The 22848-nt window shown below is 51.9% G+C and overlaps 1 protein-coding gene across 1 annotated transcript in view; it reads right to left on the reverse strand.

Annotated features, from left to right (window-relative positions):
- Positions 1-17929: 17929 nt before the first annotated feature.
- The window catches only part of ARL3 (ARF like GTPase 3), a 38240-nt gene continuing 33321 nt past the window's right edge, over positions 17930-22848 (reverse strand). The window contains exon 6 of the mRNA XM_004050025.4: positions 17930-18208. Within this exon, the coding sequence (XP_004050073.1) occupies positions 18161-18208 (48 nt within the window). The 3' untranslated portion in view covers positions 17930-18160. The remainder of the gene's footprint in view (positions 18209-22848) is intronic.

Genomic DNA, 22848 nt, shown 5'->3' on the forward strand with positions numbered 1-22848 from the left:
TGCTCTTAGCTGAGGACAAAGGAGGAACACCTTTCTATGAGTCTTGCAAAGTTTACCTCCTTCAGGCCACAAATATTTGAGTGCACACTACGTGCCAGGCACTGTGCAGGGCTGTAGGCATAGAGACAGAATGTAATCTAGCTGGGCCTTGGCCCCCATAGGGAGAGGGGACCATTCAGGTCCATACTTCCTTTGGACTTGGGGCTTTGGCCTTGGGGAGGGGTGGAGGTGGGGTGGCAAGATAAAAAAGACATCCTGCCCCCATCCACTTCGGCAGAGCTTCTCAAAGTCTCAAGCATGTCTTGGGAGCTTGTTAAAAGGGCTGATTCCTTGCTGTGGCTCACACCTGTAATCCTGACACTGTGGGAGGCCAAGGCAGGCAAATTGCTTGAGCTTAGGGGTTTGAGATCAGCCTGGGCAACATGTTGGAACCCTGTTTCTACAAAAAATACAAGAATTAGTTGGGCGTGGTGGGGCACACCACACCTGTGGTCGCAGCTACTCTTGACTGAGGTGGGAGAACTGCTTGAGCCTGGGAGGCAGTGGTTGCAGTAGGTCTAGATCAAGTCACTGCACTCCAGCCTGTGCAACAAAGCAGCAGAGCAAGACCCTGTCTCAAAAAAAAAAAAAAAAAAGGGTAAGAGTGCTGATTCCTGAGGCCTAGCTTAGACTCATTGGGAATCTCTGAGAGCCCAGGAATTTGCATTTTTAACTCTATTCTCCCATATCCTGGGTTTAGAGAAGTGCTGCCATTGTGGTGGCCAGGGTCCTCCCTGCTGCTTGTCACAGAGGCCACTGTGGGGAGAGGAAGCTGGGACACCCCAAGGCCCTTCTCTGGAGAGGGGCCTCACCTTCAAAAAGGCTCCGGTTGTTGCCTGATGCTCTGCACCGAGCTGTAAGTCCGCAGCCCATGCACTTCTGTAATCTGCTGGGTGCCTAGCTATCTTTCTTCTTGTTTGGGCAGAATCCGGGCCTGAATGCCACCCACCCCAGGAAACCCAGGACAAGGCAGAGAGCCTTGTCCCATTCCTGCCAGGCGCGGTGGCTCATGCCTGTAATCCCAGCACTTTGGGAGGCTGAGATGGGCGGATCACCTGAGGTCGGGAGTTCGAGACCAGCCTGGTCAACGTGGTGAAATTTCATCTCTACTAAAAATACAAAAATTAGCCGGCATGGTGGTGGGCGCCTGTAGTCCCAGCTACTCAGGAGGCTGAGGCAGGAGAATCGCTTGAACCTGGGAGGCAGAGGTTGCAGTGAGCTGAGATCGTGCCACTACACTGCAGCCTGGGCGACAGAGCCAGACTCCATCTCAAAAAAAAAAAAAAGTCCCATGCCAGTGGTCCAAGCCTCACTGACCCCTAGCCACCCCTCCCCTCAGAAAAATAAAGGCTTGCCGAGCACGTTGGCTCATGCCTGGAATCCCAGCACTTTGAAAGGCCAAGGTGGATGGATCACTTGAGTTCAGGAGTTCAAAACCAGCCTGGGCCACATGGTGAAACCCCATCTCTACTAAAACGAAAAATTAGCCAGGCGTGGTGCCACGGGCCTGTGGTCCTAGCTACTCTGGAGGCTGAAGTGGGAGGATTGCTTGATTGATGCTGGGAGGTGGAGGTTGCAGTGAGCTGAGATCTTGCCACTGCACTCCAGCCTGGGCAACAGAGCAAGATCCTCTCTCAAAGAAAAAAAAGAAAAATAAAGACTTTGGGGCTGGCCAGACCAAACCATAGCCTTGGTCTTGCTAACTGCCTCCACCTTCCTGCCCTGAGGGAGTAGAGGATGACTCGGGTGGGGTGGTGGACCCTTGCTTCATCGTTCCCCTCCCCAGTGTGGCAGGGAGCCAGGAGCAGTATGACAACAGCTGGCCTCCCCCTTCCCTCCCCGTGCACCTGTTTGGGGCTAAAGGGAGTGGGGAAATGACTGGAGCACAGTGCCCCTCCAGCCCAGGGTGCAGGATGCCTGGGGGCAGGTGCCGGTGGACAGTCACTTCACTCCACTCACATCTGCTTCTGTCTCACTGTCCCTTTCTCCAGTTCTCAGGAGCCCTGAGACATCCCCCATGCCAAGAGTTGGGAGCCAAGATAAAAAGCTGCCTAATTTCTTTCCCACTTGGCCTAGTTTTGTTTTGGCTGAGGGGAGAGGCCCTTTCCCCAGGTGCATCAATCCACTGAGATCTGGAGGGGACATTCTGGTGGGAATGGGATGGGCTTGAGCCCCTCCATGCCCCAGCTTTGAAGCCCACTCCAGACAACGACATACTCAGGCACACATCTATAGGTGAAGCAGCAGCTGCCCAGAGTTGGCTTGGGGGGGGGGTCCCTAGGCAGCCAGGGAAGCAGGGAGACGCTAACCCACCCAGCTGTCCCTGGCTTTGTAGGAGCAGCTGTCACCCAGTTCCCAAAAGGGTCGGGGCAGAGGAGGCCCAGAAAGAGCTGGGGCTGCCCCAGGGAACAGGCTTACTCAGAAGTCATCAGAGGGGCCTTCTCTGCCCTGAACTGGTGGCCCCTTGGAGGGCTGGCTGCAGCCACAGGTGCCCCAGTGCCCAGCCCTCCCCTCCTGCCTTCCCCCAAAGGCCATCACGCCTCCCCTTTCCGGGAAGGGTTGGGGATCTGACCACGTCTCCCTACCCCACAGACCTGGGCCGACAGCTCCTGTGGCCCAGATGTGCTGAGCCCGCAGCGAGGCCACCGCGAGGGAGGGGGTGGGGGTGGTTTCCTCTGCTGCCTGCCGGCCCCAGCTCTTTCATGTTGCCGCTCTCCCCATCCCAGCCCGGAGCCAAGCAGCTGGGCCGCTCCTGCCCCCTCCCTCGGCCTCGCTCCCAGCTGTCTTTGGGGTGGGGCAGGGCAGCTGGGGAACAGCTGCAAGGCAGGAGCCTGGGGGGTGATGGGTGCCCCCTGCAACTGCCGGAAACGGTCTTTGGGCCAAGAAGGGAGTCTGAAGGGTGGGGGTGGAGAGGGCGAGGCCTAGGGGATGATCGGCTCCACCCCTTCTCCCAGAGCATCTGGCCAGGAGACCCCAGCTCAAAGCCCCCTCCAGCTTCAAAGGGCACCCTGGGGTGGGAGGCAGGAGACGAGGGTGGATGCCCTGACTCACTGAGTCCGCACCCCAGGGCCCCTCTCTCCAAGCTGTGACCTCACCTCAGGGTTCTTAACAGGCCCTGCTAACACTCTCCCACTCAGATCCTGTCATTGTCACCATGGCCTTCCTAAGACACCCTCATCTTCTCCCATCCGAGGGTGGGGGAGAACCAATTCGATTCGCAACTTCAGGACCCAGGACCCATCTAGCCGCCTGGGGGATTCCCTACCCCACCTCTGCAGCCTGTAAATTCTGGGGGAGGAGGCCCTAGAGGGAGGATCAGAGGCATGTCCTTCCCCAACCTCCCACTCTGGCCTACTAAGAAATGGGAGCAGGGCTGACCCTATGAAAGTGTGGGAGGTGAAGGAGCTGGAGTCATGATCCCTGGGTATCCCCAGACAGACATCACCACACTACAGCCCCTCTTCTAAGGTGATCCCAGCACTTTGGGAGGCTGAGGCAGGAGGATCCCTTGATGAGACCAGCATGGGCAGTATAAGGAGATCCTGTCTCTATAAAAAATTAAAATATTAGGCTGGGCGCGGTGGCTCATGCCTGTAATCCCAACACTTTGGGAGGCCAAGGCAGGCGGATCACTTGAGGTCAGGAGTTCGAGACCAGCCTGGCCAACATGGTGAGCGCCCAACTCTACTAAAAATAAAAAAAATTATCTGGGCCGGGCACGGTTGTTCACACCTGTAATCCCAGCACTTTGGGAGGCCGAGGCAGGCGGATTACGAGGTCAGGAGATGGAGACCATCTTGGCCAACATGGTGAAACCCTGTCTCTACTAAAATACAAAAAATTAGCTGGGCGTGAAGGCACATGCCTGTAATTCCAGCTACTTGGGAGGCTGAGGCAGGGGAATCGCTTGAACCTGGGAGGCGGAGGTTGCATTGAGCAGAGATCGTGCCACTGCACTCCAGCCTCGGGACAGAGCAAGACTTCCTCTCAAAAAAAAAAAAATTATCTGGGTGTGGTGGTGGGCACCTGCAATCCCAGCTACTGGGGAGCCTGAGGCAGGAGAATCGCTTGAACAGGGGAGGCGGAGGTTGCAGTGAGCCTAGATGGCGCCATTGCACTCCAGCTGGGGTGACAGCGCTAGACTCCATATCAAAAAAAAAAAAAAAAAAAAAAAAAAAAAAGGCCGGCGCGGTGGCTCACGCCTGTAATCCCAGCACTTTGGGAGGCTGAGGCGGGCGGATCACGAGGTCAGGAGATCGAGACTATCCTAGCTAACACAGTGAAACCCCGTCTCTACTAAAAATACAAATAATTAGCTGGGCGTGGTGGCCTGCACTTGTAGTCCTGGCTACTCGGGAGGCAGAGGCAGGAGAATGGCGTGAACCCAGGAGGCGGAGCTTGCAGTGAGCCGAGATCGTGTCACTGCACTCCAGCCTGGGCCACAGAGCAAGACTCTGTCTCAAAAACAAAACAAAACAAAAACCTACAAAAAATTAAAAATTTAACCTGACGTGCTGGCATGTGTCTGTGGTCCCAGCTACTCAGGAGGCTGAGGCAAGAGGATCACTTGAGTGCTGGAGGATCCCTTGAGCCTGGAAGGTCAAGGCTGCAGTGAGCTGTGATTGCACCACTGAACTCCAGCCTGGACGACAGAGCGAGACCATGTCTCAAGTAAATAAAATAAAATAAATAAAATAAAATAATAAAATAATAAAATAAAATAAATAAAATAAAATAAATAAAATATAAAGGACCTGGCATGGTGCCTTATGCCTGTAATCCCAGCACTTTGGGAGGCCGAGGCAGGTGGATTGCCTGAGGTCAGGAGTTGGAGACCAGCCAGGCCAACTTGGTGAAACCCTGTCTCTAGTAAGAATACAAAAATTAGCAGGGCATGTTGGTGGGTGCCTGTAATCCCAGCTACTCGGGAGACTGAGGCAGAAGAATTGCTTGAACCTGGGAGGTGGAGGTTGCTGTGAGCCGAGATTGCGCCACTGCACTCCAGCCTGGGTGACAGAGCAAGACTCCGTCTCAAAATAAATAAAATAAAATAGTCTCCCTGCGTGTTTTTGGAAAATTCTTCCTTGGAGGAGCTTTAGAAACAGTGGTCTCCAGAACCCGGATTCTGGTGCTGGTTCTAGAATCCTCTGGGTCCTGTTTGTTTTTGTTAAGAGGGCAAGGAAGGAAATTGAGAGCACTCTTAGACAGCCTTTGTCTTTTTTTTTTTTTTTTTTTGTGGAGCCGGAGTCTCGCTCTGTTGCCCAGGCTGGAGTGCAGTGACAATCTCGGTTCACTGCAAGCTCCGCCTCCCAGGTTCACGCCATTCTCCTGCCTCAGGCTCCCCAGTAGCTGGGACTATAGGCGCCTGCCACCACGCCCGGCTGATTTTGCCTGGCTAATTTTTTTGTATTTTTAGTAGAGACGGGGTTTCACTGTGTTAGCCAGGATGGTCTCGATCTCCTGACCTTGTGATCTGCCCACCTCAGCCTCCCAAAGTGCTGGGATTACAGGCGTGAGCCACCACGCCTGGCCCTAGATTGCCTCTGTCTTATACTCTGTGCAGAAGAGCTGGGGCAGGGCCTGGGGTTCAGGCTTTTCCAGGGCTAAGCTTCCAGAATCTTCTTTGGAGGCTGGGAGAAATGGGAAATACTTCACAGTATGGGGCAGAGGCTGCTAGGGTTGAGGGGCTTATGGTGAGAAGGGATCCGCCTGGACCAGGAAGGGGCTGGCCCAAAGAACATGAGCTTCTTCCTTCAGCTTTAGCTTCCGTCTTTCTTTCCTAACACTGTCTCCTTCCACCTGAATCCCAAAGTCTGTCTTCCTTTCCAGGATAGCATGTGTTCCAACCCTGCTGGAATTCCTACACAGCCCACAACCTCAGGATGTTACTGTCACAGTGAAAGTCCTTCGACATAACCAATAGAAAGCTGATGGACAGAGCTGTGGTCTCTACCATATCCATTCTCTCTCTCTTTTTTTTTTTTTTGAGACAGAGTCTTGCTCTGTCATCCAGGCTGGAGTGTAGTGGCCTGGACTTATCCCAGAGCTCTGCACTAGGGGGGTCTTCGAATGTTTCCTTCACGAGAGACCAGTTTTCTTTCACTGTTGTGTGGTTAATGCCTCTCAACTGTAGCAAACTGGGATATTTATGACTTCTCCTTGCACTAGATCTTCAATAATTGGCTCTTTCTTGAGAAAGGACCCATCTGCTCTGTGATACAGATTTTTATTATTATTATTATTTACACTGAGGCAAGCAGGAGGCGATACATGAGGTGGTATGCAGCTTGTAGCATGGGGGCTTAGAGATGGCACAGAATGGCCGGGTGCACTGGCTCATGCCTGTAATTCCAGCACTTTGGGAGGCTGAGGCCGGTGTATCACCTGAAGTCGGGAGTTCAAGACCAGCCTGGCCAACATGGTGAAACCCCGTCTCTACTAAAAGTACAAAAATTAGCCAGGAGTGGTGGCAGGCGCCTGTAATCCCAGCTACTCAGGAGGCTGAGGCAGGAGAATCGCCTGAACCCGGGAGATGGAGGTTGCAGTGAGCCAAGATCTCACTACTGCACTCCAGCCTGGGTGACAAGAGTGAGACTTTAGTCTCAAAAAAAAGAGATGGCACAGAATTCCATCTCAGAAGTAGAATGCGGGGAGGGGTGTTCCAAGAACTGAGTGTAAGGGTGGTATGAACTTCTGGTCCACCTGGAAAAAAAAACAGCAGTGAATCATTTGACGTATAAATGTCCTGGGCCAGGCGCGGTGGCTCACGCCTGTGATCCCAGCACTTTGGGAGGCTGAGGCGGGCGGATCACCTGAGGTCGGGAGTTCGAGACCAGCCTGGCCAACACGGTGGAACCCCATGTCTACTAAAAATACAAAAATTAACCGGGCGTGGTGGTGGGCGTCTGTAATCCCAGTTACTCAGGAGGCTGAGGCAGGAGAATTGCTTGAACCCAGGAGGCGGACGTTGCAGTGAGCCAAGAGCGCATCATTGCACTGCAGCCTGCACAACAAGAGTGAAACTCCGTCTCAAAAAAATACATAAATAAAAATAAATGTCATGGCTGCCTGGTTGTGAATTGGGTGTTGCCATCAGACACTACCCATGTGCATGCCTGCTGCAGGGCACTGAGCTGGGAGGGGGCATGGATGCAGATGTGCAGCTTGTGGCCTAAGAGGGACTTACCAGCCAAACCAAATGCCAGTCCCGCCCGCTGCAGCTCCCTAGTCTCCACCCAGCACACCATATGCTGGAAGTCAGTCTGCCTGCAACCTGCGTGCTTCCATGCCCCACTGGCTTTGGACTTGCTGACCCTCTGCCTGGATTGACTCTCTAGCCTCAAAGTCTCACCTCTGTGCAGCCCTCCTGGCCCCCGCCCCCTCTGCAGAGAGTGGCTAAGGGGTAATGAGACGATGCATATGAGTGCCAGGTCTGGTGCTGGCATAGGCAACTTTCAGGCATCCGCAGCTATCACAATGTTTATGTTCCTTTGGGCCAGCCATACTCCCATGCACTTCGCTCCCTCACTTTGGATTTTAACTAATTGTGGTTCACAGGTTAAGTTGCAAGCTGCCTGGCTTAATGTCCAACTAGGCTGTGAGTGCCTGGAGGACGTGAATGTGAGTCAGCTCTGATTTTTTTTTCAGGGCCTAGCACAATGCCTGTATGTTTGTTTCATTCATTCATTCATCCAATAAGTCATTATTGAGCTCCTTCTTGTTCCAGGCATTGCTTCAATGTCAGGGATATAGCAGCGAACAAAACAAACTCTGCCGTCTTGGAGCTGATCATCTGTGGGGAAGAGCTAGACAATCAACCCTAAAGAAGTCACCATGAGAGGCCGGGCCTGGTGGCTAATGCCTGTAATCCTAGCACTTTGAGAGGCCAAGGCAGGCAGATTGCCTGAGCTCAGGAGTTCGAGACCAGCCTGGGTAACATGGTGAAACCCTGTCTCTACTAAAAATACAAAAAAATTAGCTAGGCATGGTGGCACATGCCTGTAATCCCAGCTACTCGGGATGCTGAGGCAGGAGAATTGCTTGAACCTGGGAGACGCAGGTTGCAGTGAGCCGAGATCACACCACTGCACTCCAGCCTGGGTGACAGAGTGAGACTCCGTCTCCAAAAAAAAAAAAAAAAAAAAAGTCACTGTGAGGCTGGGTGCAGTGGCTCACACCTGTAATCCCAGCACTTGGGAGGCCGAGGTGGGCAGATCACCCGAGGTCAGGAGTTTGAGACCAGCCTGGCCAACATGGCAAAACTCCGTCTCTACTAAAAATACAAAAATTAGCCGGGCGTGGTGATGCATGCGCCTGTAGTCCCAGCTACTTGGGAGGCTGAGGCAGGAGAATCACTTGAACTCAGGAGGCAAAGGTTGCAGTGAACCGAGATCGTGCCACTGCACTCTGGCCTGGGCGACAGAGCAAGACTCCGTCTCAAAAAAAAAAAAAAAAAGGCCAGGCACGGTGGCTCATGCCTGTAATCCCAGCACTTTGGGAGGCCGAGGCAGGCGGATCACAAGGTCAGGAGATCGAGACCATCCTGGCTAACATGGTGAAACCCCGTCTCTAATAAAAATACAAAAAAATTAGCCGGGCGTGGTGGCGGGGCGGGCACCTGTAGTCCCAGCTACCTGGGAGGCTGAGGCAGGAGAATTGCTTGAACCTGGGAGGCGGAGGTTGCAGTGAGCCGAGATCGCGCCACTGCACTCCAGCCTGGGCAACAAGAACGAAACTCCATCTCAAAAAAAAAAAAAAAAAAAAAAGTCACCATGAGTTGGCGATAAGTACAGTCCAGGAAGGCCAAGCAGGTGGGGGCACAGGGGATACCAGAAGGGGAGGGGGTGTGGAAGTGTTTACAGGGAGGACTGGGCAGTCTGGCTGAGGAGGTGGCATTGAGCAGAAACCTCAAGAATTTGGGGGGGCAAGATCTGGGGGATACTTGGAGCTAGAATGCTTCTGGCAGAGAGAACCAGTGCAAAGGCCTCAGGCAGAAAATGTTGTTTCAGGAAGAGTCAGGGGGCGAGGGCAGCTGGAAAGAGTTGGGGGTGGGAGAGAGTAGCGAGTGATGAGGTCAGACAAGGCAGTGAGGGGACAGGGCAGGACACAGGCTATGGGAGGGGTTTTGCTTCTGCTCGAGAGATATTTGCTGGATGAAGGGTTTCACAGGGAGAGGGTTAGAGGGTACCCGGCTGTCCTCTTAGGGAGGTAGGACTTGAAGCACGCCCTAAAGGAACGGAAAGCTCAAAAGAGGGGGCAGACATCCCAGGGAGGAGGTCACTGTGCACACAGGTGGGAAAATGAAATTGTAGGGATTGTGCTTGGGGGAGTAGTGAGGAGAGACTTGGGCACAAAGGCTGTGTGGAGTCCATGGCTGATAAGTCCATTAAAAAGGTTTGGGGTCAGATCAGCAGGACCTTGAATAACAGGATAAATGGTTTGGCTGGAGGGACCCACAGCAGCAGGGCCTCTGAAGGCATCTTAGCAGGGTACTGCATTTTAATAATGGCGCTAACCCCTCAAAGGAGGATCAGGCAGGGGAGTCCAGACCAAGCTGGGAGGCAGTGGGAGGGCCAAGGGAGAGACAGGTGGGGTTCAGGGTGCACCCTCAACCCAGTCTAAGGAGTGGGAAGGCAGGTGGCTGGGTGTCCAGGTCCTGCTGCTCAGCTAAGGGATGGAAGCCTGGATCAAGCTTTCCCCTTCCCTGCCAGCTAGCCATGGGCCCCAGAGTCAGCAGAAAATCCCGGCTCCAGGGAGGAGGCGGCGTGGAGCCAGAAGCTGCTGAGGGAGCACTGGCAGCAAGATGCCATTGTACATCCGCAATCAAGATGCTTCAGAGGAAATCAAAAGCACCAACCGGGGAAATGATGTGTGCACTCTCTTTCTCTCAAACACACATACAAACTTCTGCCTCCAAAATGGGTCAAGTGAAGGCTGTGGGCGTGGGTTGGGGAGGGAGGGCTGGGAGAAGTGGGGGCCTGGGAGCCCGGGAGCAGGCTGGGCCCTGGTGCCCACTCACCCTCCTGGCATAGGGGATGGCAGCAGCTGCAGGGTGGGGCGGGATGTGAGGATAAATATACACCTCCCATGCATATGGATCATGCTCACAGCTGCCCTGCTTGCTTAGTGTTCATTAGGACCAACTGTTTCAGGAGCAGTGGCAGGCGGGCGGGAGAGGGTGATGTACCCATTCACAGACTGGGGGTAGGGGGGCTGCCTGCAGCTGTGCAGATGCCTCCCCCACTGCCTGGATCAGCATCTCAGCCCCTGAATGCCCCTTCCTCCTGCTTTTTCTTCTTCCGACCTGCTGCTATGCCAGATCTGGAGGTCTCAGGGCGGGAAAGGGGCCTGGGGCATGAGTAAGGATGAAATCTAGGCTGCATCCCCATAGGAGCTGGGGAGAGTGAGGGAAGAGTTGGGCTGGATTGGATCCCTTGGTCCAGGATGGGCTGTTGTTTACAAACCAAAGCTTCTTATCCCCATCTTCCCAGAAGCCATCTGTAGCATTCCAGCAGGAAAACGGCTTTGGCACTGTCCCCTGGAGGCTCGAGGGAAGCCCCATTCCTATGTGACAACCCTAGACCAGGCTTGCTCTGTGCCTCCAGAGGGAATCCAAGGGGGCTGAGGTTGGTGGACCAGCATAATTCTGCAGGATTCTGACGTCCTGGCAGCAAGGAGGGCTAGGGAAGGAGAATGCTGGGCTCCAGCCCGGGACCAGGTGCTCTAGGTGGGCCTGGGCTGGGAAATAGTGCTGAAATGTAGGCCCAGGGAAGGGTCTGGCTGGTGTCACAGGCAGGGCCAAGTGTAGCTGTACAGCTTGTGCCCTACCCAAGGGAACTGGCTGAGGGGCCTGCAGCTGGTGCCACGCCTTGTACTCTGGTGTGGGGCATCATCTCCCACATGAGTCAGTGGTGGCCTGGGTGACAGGCCTCTCTAGTGTTAGGAATGTGGCCAAGAGGGCCTGCCTGTGGACGGAGCCCATGTGTCTCTTTTGGTGAGCTCCTTCTCCTCCTGCTCCAGCGGTCTTGGGGGGCTCCTAGGGCTGTGCCTCCAGGGCGCTGGCACAGGGGCTTCTGAATCCTGGGTGGGAGTGGAGGCAGCTGATCCCAGGCCAAAGCCGCAACTGCAACAGCCTCCCCAGGCCCTTTCCTTGGTTGTAAGGGTGGGGCTGGGCACCTCCTGCCCCCTCTACTGGTGGCATCCAGAGCAGCAGCTGACTCTGGGACCCCAGGGCAGGGTCTTCTGGATCCTGAAAACAGGGTGAGTGGCAAAGAGCGAGGGCTGCCTCTCACCTACCTCCCTGGGGTGGCATCATGGAATAAAATGGGCTTTCAGCAAGTGGGCTGGCGGGAATCACAGTCAAGCCATTTCCTAGCTGTGTGACTCTGGGCAAGTGACTTAACCTTTGTGAGCCTTGGTTTCATCATCTGGGAACTAGGGACAGTAAACGGCTATCTTGTAGGGCTAATCAAAGGATGAGACCCACTAATGACTCAAAGGAGAAGCAGTTGGCTTAGCTAAATGGGATTCCGACCCCAACCCTGTACCTCTCAGCTTCAGGTATCCAAGCAAATTCTCCCTGCCCCCTCCTGGACACAGCTTGCTTTCTGCAGTTCTGTCATTAATATTTCATTTCTTTAGCAAAGGCTTTTTGTCCCTGGGACACTGCTATTCGCTCTGGAGAAGAAACTGTTCCGTGTTCCTTCGTGCAGAAGGATTCCTTAGCTCCTTTTCTGACAGCAGAGCATTAGGAGCCAAAAGCAAACAGGTATTGTGGTATAAATTTGGGACCCAGCAGTGAAACAGGCCTGAGTTCAAATCCTGACTGTGCCCAGTTCTTCCTGTGCGATTATGGGCGAGTGATTCAAATTCTATGAGCCCCATCCCCATACTGTGAATGACAATACCTACAGTTAACAGTGTCTTTGCGAGGATTAAATAAGATAACTGTGAAGTACCTGGTGCAAGTGGCTACCTCCTTAACTCTTTTCCCTGGTTCTGACACTGTGGGGGACTGGTTGTTGGCTGCACTTCCACGCCTGTGTGTGGTTGGTTCTGGACACACACACACACCAGTGCTGGACCAGCAGGACGACTGCAGGGAGCCAGGGCTCTTTCTCTCCTCCCTGCCCCTGCTCCTGGTGGCTGCAGCTTCTCTGTGTTCTGCAGTGTTGGAAAAGGAAATTACAGAACAGATTGCAATTAAGGGGGATGAGGGGGAGACAGGGACAGAGGCCCTGAGATGCAGCTTGACTGAGCACTAAACTGTGTTTGCGCCTGGAGCCAATCAGGAGCCTCTGATAAGAGCCTTTCCCACTTACAAAGCTAAGCAGGAGGTGTGGTTGGGGTGGCCCTGGGAGTCCCGAAGGGAGGGGGCTGCTGGCCTTGAAAGTCACAGAGCCACATGGGAGGGAAGGTGGGAGGTAGAGGTCTTGGGGGCCTTGGAAAGCCTGGACTCCAGACTTTCTGCCAGCTGTTATATTTGCTACCATTGATTTAGCACCTACTACTCACTGTACGGACATCTCATCTCATCCTCTTGACAACTGTGCAACATGATTATTGCCTAATTTTGAAGATAAGAAACTGAGGGCCAGGCATGGTGGCTCACGCCTATAATCCCAGCACTTTGGGAGGCCAAAGCATGTGGATCACCTGAGGTCAGGAGTTCAAGACCAGCCTAGTCAATATGGTGAAACCCCATCTCTACGAAAAATACAAAAATTAGCTGGGGATGGTGGCACATGCCTGTAATCCCAGCTATTCGGGAGGCTGAGGCAGGAGAATCGCTTGAACCTGGGAGGTGGTGGTTGCAGTGAGCCGAGATCGTGCCACTGAATTCCAGTCTGGGCAGAAGAGCGAAACTCCGTCTCCAAAAAAAAAAAAAAGAAAAGAAAAAGAAACTGAGGCATGGAATGTTCCTTCTATGTGCTAGGTATTGTCCTAGATCTAGGCACTTTGTTTACATGAGATCTCTTTTAAATCTCCCTGTGCTGACCTAGTCAACATCAAAATGCTGGGATTACGGGCATAAGCCACCGCACCCAGCCACACTTTTTAATTGTATTGCGCTGTCCCTTTTTTGGGCAGGGAGTGCTGGGAAGGGTTTTGCCAGCTTTATCAAAACAAAACCAAAAAGCTAGGATGGCCAGTTAAATTTGAATTTAAGGTAAACAGTGCATTTTTCGAGTGTTATACTGATGTCCCAAATATTGCATGGGATATACTTGAATTAAAAACTATTCATTGTTTATCTGAAATTCAAGTTTAACTGAATGTTCTGTAATGTATCTGGCAACCCTAATTCTTCTTTCTCCTGCTTCCAGCTACCAGTTAGTTCTGCCCACAGCTTGCTCTTTAAAGGCCGGGCGCAGTGGCCCACGCCTGTAATCCCAGCACTTTGGGAGGCCGAGGCGGGCAGATCACGAGGTCAGGAGATCGAGACCATCCTGGCTAACACGGTGAAACCCCATCTCTACTAAAAATACAAAAAAACCCCAAAAGTTAGCCGGCGTGGTGACAGGAGCCTGTAGTCCCAGCTACTAGGGAGGCTGAGGTGGGAGAATGGCATGAACCCGGGAGGCGGAGCTTGCAGTGAGCTGAGATTGCGCCACTGCACTCCAGCCTGGGCGACAGAGCGAGACTGTCTCAAAAAAAAAAAAAAAAAAAAAAAAAATTAGCCAGACATGGTGGTACATGCCTCTAGTCCCAGCCACTTGGGAGGCTGAGTTGGGAGGATGGCCTGAGCCCAGGAGGTTGAGGCTGCAGTGAGTTGTGACTGTGCCACTGCACTCCAGCCTGGGTGACAGAGCGAAATCCTGTCTCAAAAACACAAAACACACACACACACGCACAAATGGTGAGGCCCTTTGGGACCAGCTGTGCTGCTGTGTCTCTAGCCTGCTGAAGGGACAACGAACTCTTCTGCTCCAGAGGGCAGAGCCCGGAACAGCTGCCAACTCTGCACCTTCCATGTAACACTGGGCAGGTCTGTTCCCCCTCGGAACCCTCTGTAAATGGAAGATAAAGTATTAGGTACTATGTAACTGCAAGTCTCCCTGAAGGCCCTAACTTTGCTAATTATTTCTTCTCCCTTTTTCCTGTCTGTCGGGCTGGACCTGGCCAAGGATGAAACCCAGTCTATGGTTGTGCTGTGTGAGCAGAGGACACCCAACACCTGGGGCAGGGAACCCAGGGGAGCAGTGCTCGTCAGAGGCTGAGGGGAGGAGGCTGGGCAGAAGGAGCACTCAGAGGCTGGGGGCTGAGGCTGCTGGGAGACGAGCCATTGACAGATTTTTTTTTTTTTTTTTTTTTTTTTTTGCGATGGAGTTTTCTCCTGTTGCCCAGGCTGGAGTGCAATGGCGCGATCTCAGCTCACTGCAACCTCCGACTCCTGGGTTCAAGCAATTCTCCTGCCTCAGCCTCCCAAGCAGCTGGGATTACAGGCATGTGCCACCACGCCCGGCTAATTTTGTATTTTTAGTAGAGACGGGGTTTCACCATGTTGGTCAGGCTCGTCTTGAACTCCTGACTTCAGGAGATCTACCTGCCTTGGCCTCTGAAAGTGCTGGGATTACAGGCGTGATCCGGCCCTGCCATTAACTGTTTTTGTTCGCCAGAGGCGGCAGCTTGCTGAGCATTGAGACCCAGGCTCCAGGCCCCACCTGCACTTAAAGGCTCTGTGATTTCAGGCAAATTCCTTAACTGGGGCAAATGTCTCAATGTCCTCTGCTGCAAAGGGGGACTAATGCTCACCACGATGTATCTAAAGTGCCCAGCACGTAGGAGGGGCTTAATGAAGGGCTATTATTGCTATTGTTGGTATCCTATTTTATATATATATCCTTCTGGAAAAAACCTCTTGAAGAAAGCTAACCCCTGAAAGGACAAACACATTTCAGGCCCTCTCTGAGCTTCAGCAAAGAACACAACACATTCCAGGCTGCCTTCGTTCCAGCTAAATTTTATTTGTCGGATTTTTGACAGACGTCTAAATTATACATTGAGTTTTCCACATGACCAAACACCACATCTCTTCCTTTGATTATCATTTTCAAAAGGGATTATAAAAAAAGAACCTTTTGATGGATCAGACTGAACCCTGAAACCACATGGAGTGCAGAGCTAAAAATAAAAGGAAGTAAGAACTGGTCCCCGAGAAGGAAAGGAAAGGGAAATCAAAGCAAACTCTGACGGGAATGGAGACGAGTCCTGGTGAGGGTGACATGGTGTCACCCTCCAGGCCAGGCCGGATAAGGAGCGGCCAACAGTGAGGGTGGGGCGCAGAGTGGCACAAAAATAGCCACTACTTTAGTCCAGAGGGGAATAAAGAAATTTGTCAAAAGCAAGGAGAGAGAAGTGGAGACGGAGGGAGGGAGGAAGGAAGGGGGCAGGACTATGTCCTCCCAGCAGCCGTGGGAGCTGCGGACTCCTTTAACCCTGGCACATTTCTAACCGCCGGCATAATCGCTGACTTTCAGCTGTGCACCGACATGTTCCCCAGCTCAGCCCACATCAATGACACCCTTGTTTCCATAGTAACCAAGGGAGAGTGAAGGGGAAAGGGTGTGTTGCACTGGGTGCAGGGAATCCAGCCAAAAGCAGCCACACGGGGTAGGTCGGGAGGAGGGGAGGACTCGAGTTTTTCCCACAACTGGCTTGAGCACATATCACGAGCACCCCCCAGGCCTTGCCTGCCCTCCGGCCCCCAGGCCCTCTCCCCCGCACATTCAGATGCAATTGTGCGCAGGGCAAAAGTCTCGCTAAGACTCACTGGGGACAGGAGGAGGGGAAAAGGGGTCTTCCCTTTCCAGCTTCAAATTCTGTCTTCTGGTCAGGGGGCAGGAGTGGGCAGGGAAGAGGCAAGAGGGCTTTAAAAAGTATTTTGTTTTTAAATGGGAGCTTTCAAACTCTGCCTTTTTCAGGCTTCTCTCATCTACCCCAGAGCCCCAGGAGGGTTCAAAAGGGCTCAAAGGGAAGATGAAAGCGTGTGACATCTGCAGTGTCTCTGTGTCTTTGCAGCTGAGAGCAAATCAGAACATTTACAGAGGCCGTTATCAGAGGAGTGGCTTCTGCCTGCTAGCAGAGGCCTTGGGATGGCTCTTTAAAACAGTCCCCTAAGTTGGTGGTAAAAGAACAAAAATATTTTACAGACCCTCCAATGCCAGAGTCAAAGTTCCATACTGCAGTGTTCCAAAATTGCAGACCTCCAAGCAGGCATTTTGCCCCTCAGTTAACTTGTCCCTGCTGAACTATTCGGAAGAAAAAACAATTTTCAAGTGCTAGAGCCACATTTGCAGCCTGGTAGAAGGGGGATTTCTGATTCCTTATAATTCTGTGTTGCCTCTGTAAGAGAGGAGCTTGGGTGAGCCAGACAAGCCAGTGGAGGAGGCTGCAGAGAGCAGCTAGCTCTGCGGTTAAAAAAAACCCTCACTTTCTTTTGTTTTGCAAGTCCTTACAGGTCTGTCCACAGCAACTCTGGGGCACCTTTTCACGGCTGGCTTTGTTAATGACTTTCATGTCAGACCGCTTTTGAAGCTGGCTATGCCTCAGTCTCTGCTGCACTCTTAGCCAGAAGCAGCTGGGTATTGAGGGCCAGGGGCTGCAGCGGCCCCTTCAGTCTGCTCACACGCCCTCATGGGCTTGGGAAGGGCCACCTCCCAGGATGAGAAGGCAGTTGGCCCCCAGGGACCCACCAGTCACTGGACAGTCTCTTATTCATTCTCTGAAAACCCCTGAGCTCAGGCACCAGAACAGAGTTTAATTCAGGAGCCGGGCAATGCTCTGGCCTGTTTCCCCATGTTTGAAGCTGAGGATTTCTGAGGTTCAGGGAAAGAAGCTCGTTTTGCAACGAGGGGCAGGAGAAATGTTCTGCTATTCCTCTCCAATCAATCAACAGAGGACGGACATTCTGCTGCAAAGAGGCAGAGGAGCCCAGCAGCTGGGGTGACTCTTGATTCCTTGGACACGACCCCTGCAGTCACACACACACCCATGTCCTCCCCAGCAGCAAACCCTCTCCATCCAGGAGCATCCCACACCACCAAGTTGCCAGCACTGTAAAAATTGATCTCTCTAAAAATCGATCTGCCTGGCTTTTCTCAGTGGAGCAGGTTCATGGTAAAGCTGCATTTATTTCTAAAATCTGATAGCAGCGGCCTATTGTGATCGTTTAAACACAGAATTCTTTGAGCTTTAGAAATCCTGTCTATAGGATGGCCGTGGAGAAGCCAGCTAATCTCAGAGTCGGCTGCTCACTGCTCCACTGAGCTGGAGAAAGCCTGTTTACGCTAGCCTGAGCCTTCGATGTGAGAGCTTTTTAAGGACCTTGTAATTTTTCTGGAATTAAACCTCCCACCTCTCCTTACATTCCAGATGTCATTACAGTCAAAAGTCATAAGAATTTGCTTCTCTGTGTGGCTGGCTGGGGCGGGGGCAGGGGTGGGTGGGATGGGGTATGTTTCTGTAGTGACTTGTCTGCAAGAAAGACTTTTTTTTTTTTTCCTGTCCAAAGAGTGAGGATTACATACGTAGTCTCCGACCTGCAAGACGATGAGATGGTTTAATTATCTGCCTTTTCTCCCCCCACCCCCACCCAGCAGCTTCCTGTCGGACAGACTGAAGCCTGGCTGGGCTGGTGACGGTAAAAATCACTGACAGCACCAGCAAACACTGTCTGTGGTTTCAAAACCGTGGAGGGAATGCAAGGGACGGGTCAGTAAATAAATGAACTCAGCAAAGCTGCTTCTTCCTCTTTTTCTTTTTCTTTTTTTTTTTTTTTGAGAGGAAAAAAAAGCCCACTGGAATTGTCTAAACTGCAATGCAATCTCTTGCTCATTTAAAGGATCTCATTTTCTAATCATGTGCTTTGAGACATTTAATACTATTTCAATTATGCAGAGGAAATAATATAATTCCTTTATTTGAAAAATGATACTGAACCTCAGAGATCAGTTAAATCTACTGCGGGAATGGGGATTCTTTCTAAACTGTGTTGTTCCCTCTCTTCAAACAGCTGGAGCTGTACACAGATGGAAAAACATTTGGTCAGAAAGCAGCAAATTAGTGTTTTTCAGGACCGAATTCGGCTCCCGCAGCTCCTGCATCTCCATTCGTCTAGATTTTATTTCTTCTTTGCATTGACATTTTTGCAGACCCAGTTCATGCCATCCTTTGAGGGAAATGGGCAGAGAAAGGCAGTGTTAGTTATAAGAAAAGCACCACACACTCCAGCCTGGAGGGGCGGGCGGTGGGGGTCCCAGGCCCTCCCTCCCAGACCGCCAGCTTTAGGGAGTTTGCTTGGCTCAGGGGCCCACCTGGGTGACCAGGGACAGTGACCTCCCAGGAGGAGGAGGAGGGAGATCTCTGAGAGCACAAGAGGGCGATGGGAGGGGGATGCCCAGCGCCTGAACTTGAGATGGGTCCTCAGGAACTCCCTCTGAAAAAATAAACACATCTGCCTGCATCCAAAGCCTGACTGAAGAGCTATCAGGAAAGATTCCAGCCATTTTTGGCTTTTTCTAAAAGCTGACCTTTGCCAGGGCATTAAATTCAATAAGCCACCCTTTTGGTGCCCCATGTGTTTACAGTGTGACAGTGTACACTTGGGTTAAATTAAATTTCTTTTTGGAAAAACAAACCTACTGCAGTGAGTGTTGCGAGGCACACACCAGGGCGATGGGCATTTACTTCTCTTCCTGCAGCACTCCAGATAGGTTTAAAAGGGTCTGGCCCGCTTCTTATAGCTTTAAGCACCAGCATCCAGAGGGACTGGGGAGAAGGTTCCCTTAAAGGCACAATGACCTTGAAAGCGCCCTCTCTTAGAAGGCTGAAGAGGGACCAAGGTAAAAATCACACAATGCCTACAGCCACCTGGCAGGCGGCATAATTCCTACGGATGCCAGGCCTGTCAGAGGTGAACTCCTTCCCAACCCCCTTTGGAGCCAAACCTGGACACTCTCCCCTTCTCTAGAGTCTCCCCAACCTTCAAGAGTGTGTGGAGTTCCCTCAGAAGCCCTGAACAAAATCCAAGGCAGCTGCTGCCATGAGTCCTTCCCCTTGCATCTGTAACAGAGGCTCACGGAGGTCCCAGCTACATCTGCACACATCAGCCATACTGGACATGCCACTGAGTCCCACATTTCCTGTGGCCATGGATCTAGCTGCCGAACCTGAACAGCTGAGACAGCTTACAGTAATAAATATCAGCTGACACCCTTGGCCATTCGGAACATTAATCCCATAAACAATACATCACTGCAAAAAAACAACCAGCAGGCATCCTCTCTCCTGGCTCATCTGACCGTCACCTGAATTTACAGTGATTACAACTCTGCCAGTTGCTGTCAGTGCACTTGGGCAGCAGAACTAGATAATCTGATGGCTGTCCCAGAGCCGACATCTGACCTTTGCCAAGATGAGGCCGGTGGCGCCGAAAGCCCGAAGGTGGACAGCACCTGGCAGCAGCAGGGGGAAGGGCAGAGGAATGCCGAGGTGGGAGAAATGGGGACTCCAAACACATCTCTAATTACAATGGGGTCAGCTACTTACTCTGAGAAGCTAAGGCCAATTTTAAGACCATTTTATGAAAAGGATTAATTTAAAGAGAAGCATGTTTAATTTTAGTAGCTAATTGGTTTCCAGGAAAAAAAAAAAGATCACCTGTCAAGAGACAAAAAAGATTTTACAAATAAAAGAGGGATGAATAAGATAAGCATCTTCTCTCGCCTGGGAAGCTGAATAGCTCAGCACTTACATAGCACTTTCCACCTTCAGGGGCTCACACAAACACTCAAAGGTGGGCACCCCAACACTCTCTCCTCTACGGAGGCTCGCACTCAAACCATCTTCTCAGAGAAATCAAGGACAGTGTGCCAACACTATGTGAATAGCGCTTTGCCTTTTCCTTGCTTTATGGCTGATTAAGGAGAGATTATTGCATATAACTGAACATGAATGCAGGCAAAGAGATAGGAAAAATATTTACTCAGCTGCAGGAGCCCAGAGCAGAAGGTGGAGGGTGTGGGGTGGTTTTATGCCGGGTCTCTGTTATGGAGGCAAAGGAGGGTTCAAACGGCAGAGCCCTGCTGAGGGACAGTGTCTGGTGTCTCCAGGTGCCTGTGAGGGCCAGCAGTGGTGAAGCCCTTCCAGCCACTGTCCTGCCAACAGAGGGCGCACAGAGGCCAGTCCCTGCCAGCTGACCCCTGGCCTGGGCCCCTGCAGCTGCTGCTGCAACCCTGAGTGTGGGAAGCACAGGGAGCGTAAACAGGGGACCGAGCCCTGTGGCTGCCCTGGGCCCAGGAGGCCCCTCTAATCTGAAGCGGCTAGTGCTTGGGGAGTGGCACCTTTCTTGTGCTGGGCAGAAGAGAACTGGGCTGGAGGTGGGAGGGGAGGGAAGGGGAGGCATTGGCCAACAATGGTACCTCCTCAATCACGTGGCCATGGATCTAGCTGGGGCAAGCTTTGTCAATCACATCGGGGCAAGCTTTGTCAAGCTGCCTCCTAGAAAGGAAAGGCAATGGTGGTGCCCAAGCTCCCCTAGGGGAGGCTCCCATCAGACTTGCTGGAGATTATATTCCCAGAACCTAGCATGATGTCTAGCCCACAGCCCACTTAATTCACATCTTTTAAGTCAATCCTTGTAGACGCCTGCAAAGTAGGTGCTAGTGTTATTTCTCTATCACAGCTGAGGAGATGAAGGCACAGGACAGAGCAGGGCAATGGCAAGCTGTGGTGCCCAGCGTGGTGCTCTAGAGCTGCTTACCAGTTCTCCATGGATGTGGGTACCTGCCGGGTGAAGGGTTCTGCCCCAAGCTTAGAGAGGAGCTGGGAAGCACCCTGAAGATGGGAAAGGGAGGAATTCTGGTTTTATCCTCCTTGTGACTTCCGCTGAAAACAGGGGCCTGAGACTGGAGTAGCCCCAGCCAAGCCTCCCTGCAGCTCCGATAGTGCCAGAGGTTATGGGTCATTCAGTTCTCAAGATTCCTGGGCTGTGGGTATCTGTATATGCAGAGGCCTGGTTATCTACCTGGCTGCACAATCCTCACATATTAACCATCCACCCAGACCACCTCCTCCAGTGGAAATGCTACATTTAGAGAAAACATACTTGCAAGAGGAGGAACCTTCTGCTTCTTATGTTTAAATAAATGTTCCATACCACTCTTGCTTTCATCTGGCAAGGAAGGCTTTTTTTTTTTTTTTTTTTTCTGAGACGGAGTCTCGCTCTGTCGCCCAGGCTGGAGTGCAGTGGCATGATCTCGACTCACTGCAAGCTCCGCCTCCCGAGTTCATGCCATTCTCCTGCCTCAGCCTCCCAAGTAGCTGGGACTACAGGCGCCTGGCACCATGCCCGACTAATATTTTTGTATTTTTAGTAGAGACAGGGTTTCACCATGTTAGCCAGGATGGTCTCGATCTCCTGATCTTGTGATCCACCAACCTCAGTCTCCCAAAGTGCTGGGATTACAGGCGTGAGCCACTGCGCCTGGCCGAATCTTTACTGTTAAAAACTGGTTTGACCAATTTTCTGTACATTTGCTCTTCATTATGGGGATGACGATCTTACGGTATGAATAGTCCTCCCTTCCTTCCTTCCCTGGACCCTCCCGACCAATCTTGCTGAAACTGAATTTGAATTGATTAGCTTCAATTCAATAACAGAGACTAAAGAGAGACATGGAATTTCAAATACTGAGCTTTGTTTGGCCTCCTAGAGAGGAAATAAAGTTTCCGATGTCACAATATTATTCTCCCCTATAACCACTGGGAGAAACAGCAGGCCACCCCTAAGCATACAGGGGAAACTCACTCCTCCCAAATCTCTGCATCCCAGAAGTTAAGGTGCACTGCTTCTTTCCAAGGGAAGAGTGGTCTCTGACTACGCTGCTCTCTTAAATTTGATCTCTGTACATTGCATCCATCACTGCTCGGTAGTTGGAAGGAAGCGGTGGCAGCCATGGCTGTGTGGGCCTGGTTTTTAGAGCCATGCTGGTTACGTGGTCACAGCAGTAATTGCTTTAAGATGATGAGGTGCTCGGACCCTTGCTGAGCAATGCAGCCTACCTCATTGTGCCATCAGGCCCCCAGGGTCAAGAAGCAGCTGGATGCTGCTTACATCAAATATGGCTCGCTATTAGTAGTTTTTTTTTTTCTGGTGACAAAGGGCATTGCACCAGAGAGGTAGTGAAATCGCATGTCCTAAGACTGCTTTCTTAGTCTCCAGAAAAGTTTGAAAATTTAAAAATAAACCTGAGGTCTGACTCACAGATAAGCAGTTCCATATACACCTGGAGTCAACAATAACTGATGCCAGGCCTAGAAAGAAGTGGTAAATTTTGTTTTTCAAAATATCGGGCCAGGCGTGGTGGCTGACGCCTGTAATCTCAGCACTTTGGGAGGCCGAGGCAGGCGGATCACCTGAGGTCAGGAGTTCGAGACCAGCCTGGCCAACATGGTGAAACCCCGTTGCTACTAAAAAAAATACAAAAAATTAGCCAGGCGTGGTGGTGGGCATCTGTAATCCCAGCTACTCGGGAGGCTGAGGCAGGAGAATCGCTTGAACCCAGGAGGTGGAGGCTGCAGTGAGCCAAGGTTGTGCCATCGCATTCCACCCTGGGCAAGAAGAGTGAAACTCCATCTCAAAAAAAAAAAAAAATTAAAATTCTGTGGCATATTAGGGACAAGTCCCCCAAATCAAGGAAAAAGAAGCAAAACCAAGAAATGGGCGAGTGAGCATTTAGTGTTCCTCTGGAGGCTGACTCAGGCATGGATCACAGCTCGGCGCTCGGACTGCTCATGGCCCCTTTTGTG

The sequence above is a fragment of the Gorilla gorilla genome, chromosome 8, assembly GCF_029281585.2.
Source record: "Gorilla gorilla gorilla isolate KB3781 chromosome 8, NHGRI_mGorGor1-v2.1_pri, whole genome shotgun sequence".
Lineage (NCBI taxonomy): Eukaryota > Metazoa > Chordata > Mammalia > Primates > Hominidae > Gorilla > Gorilla gorilla.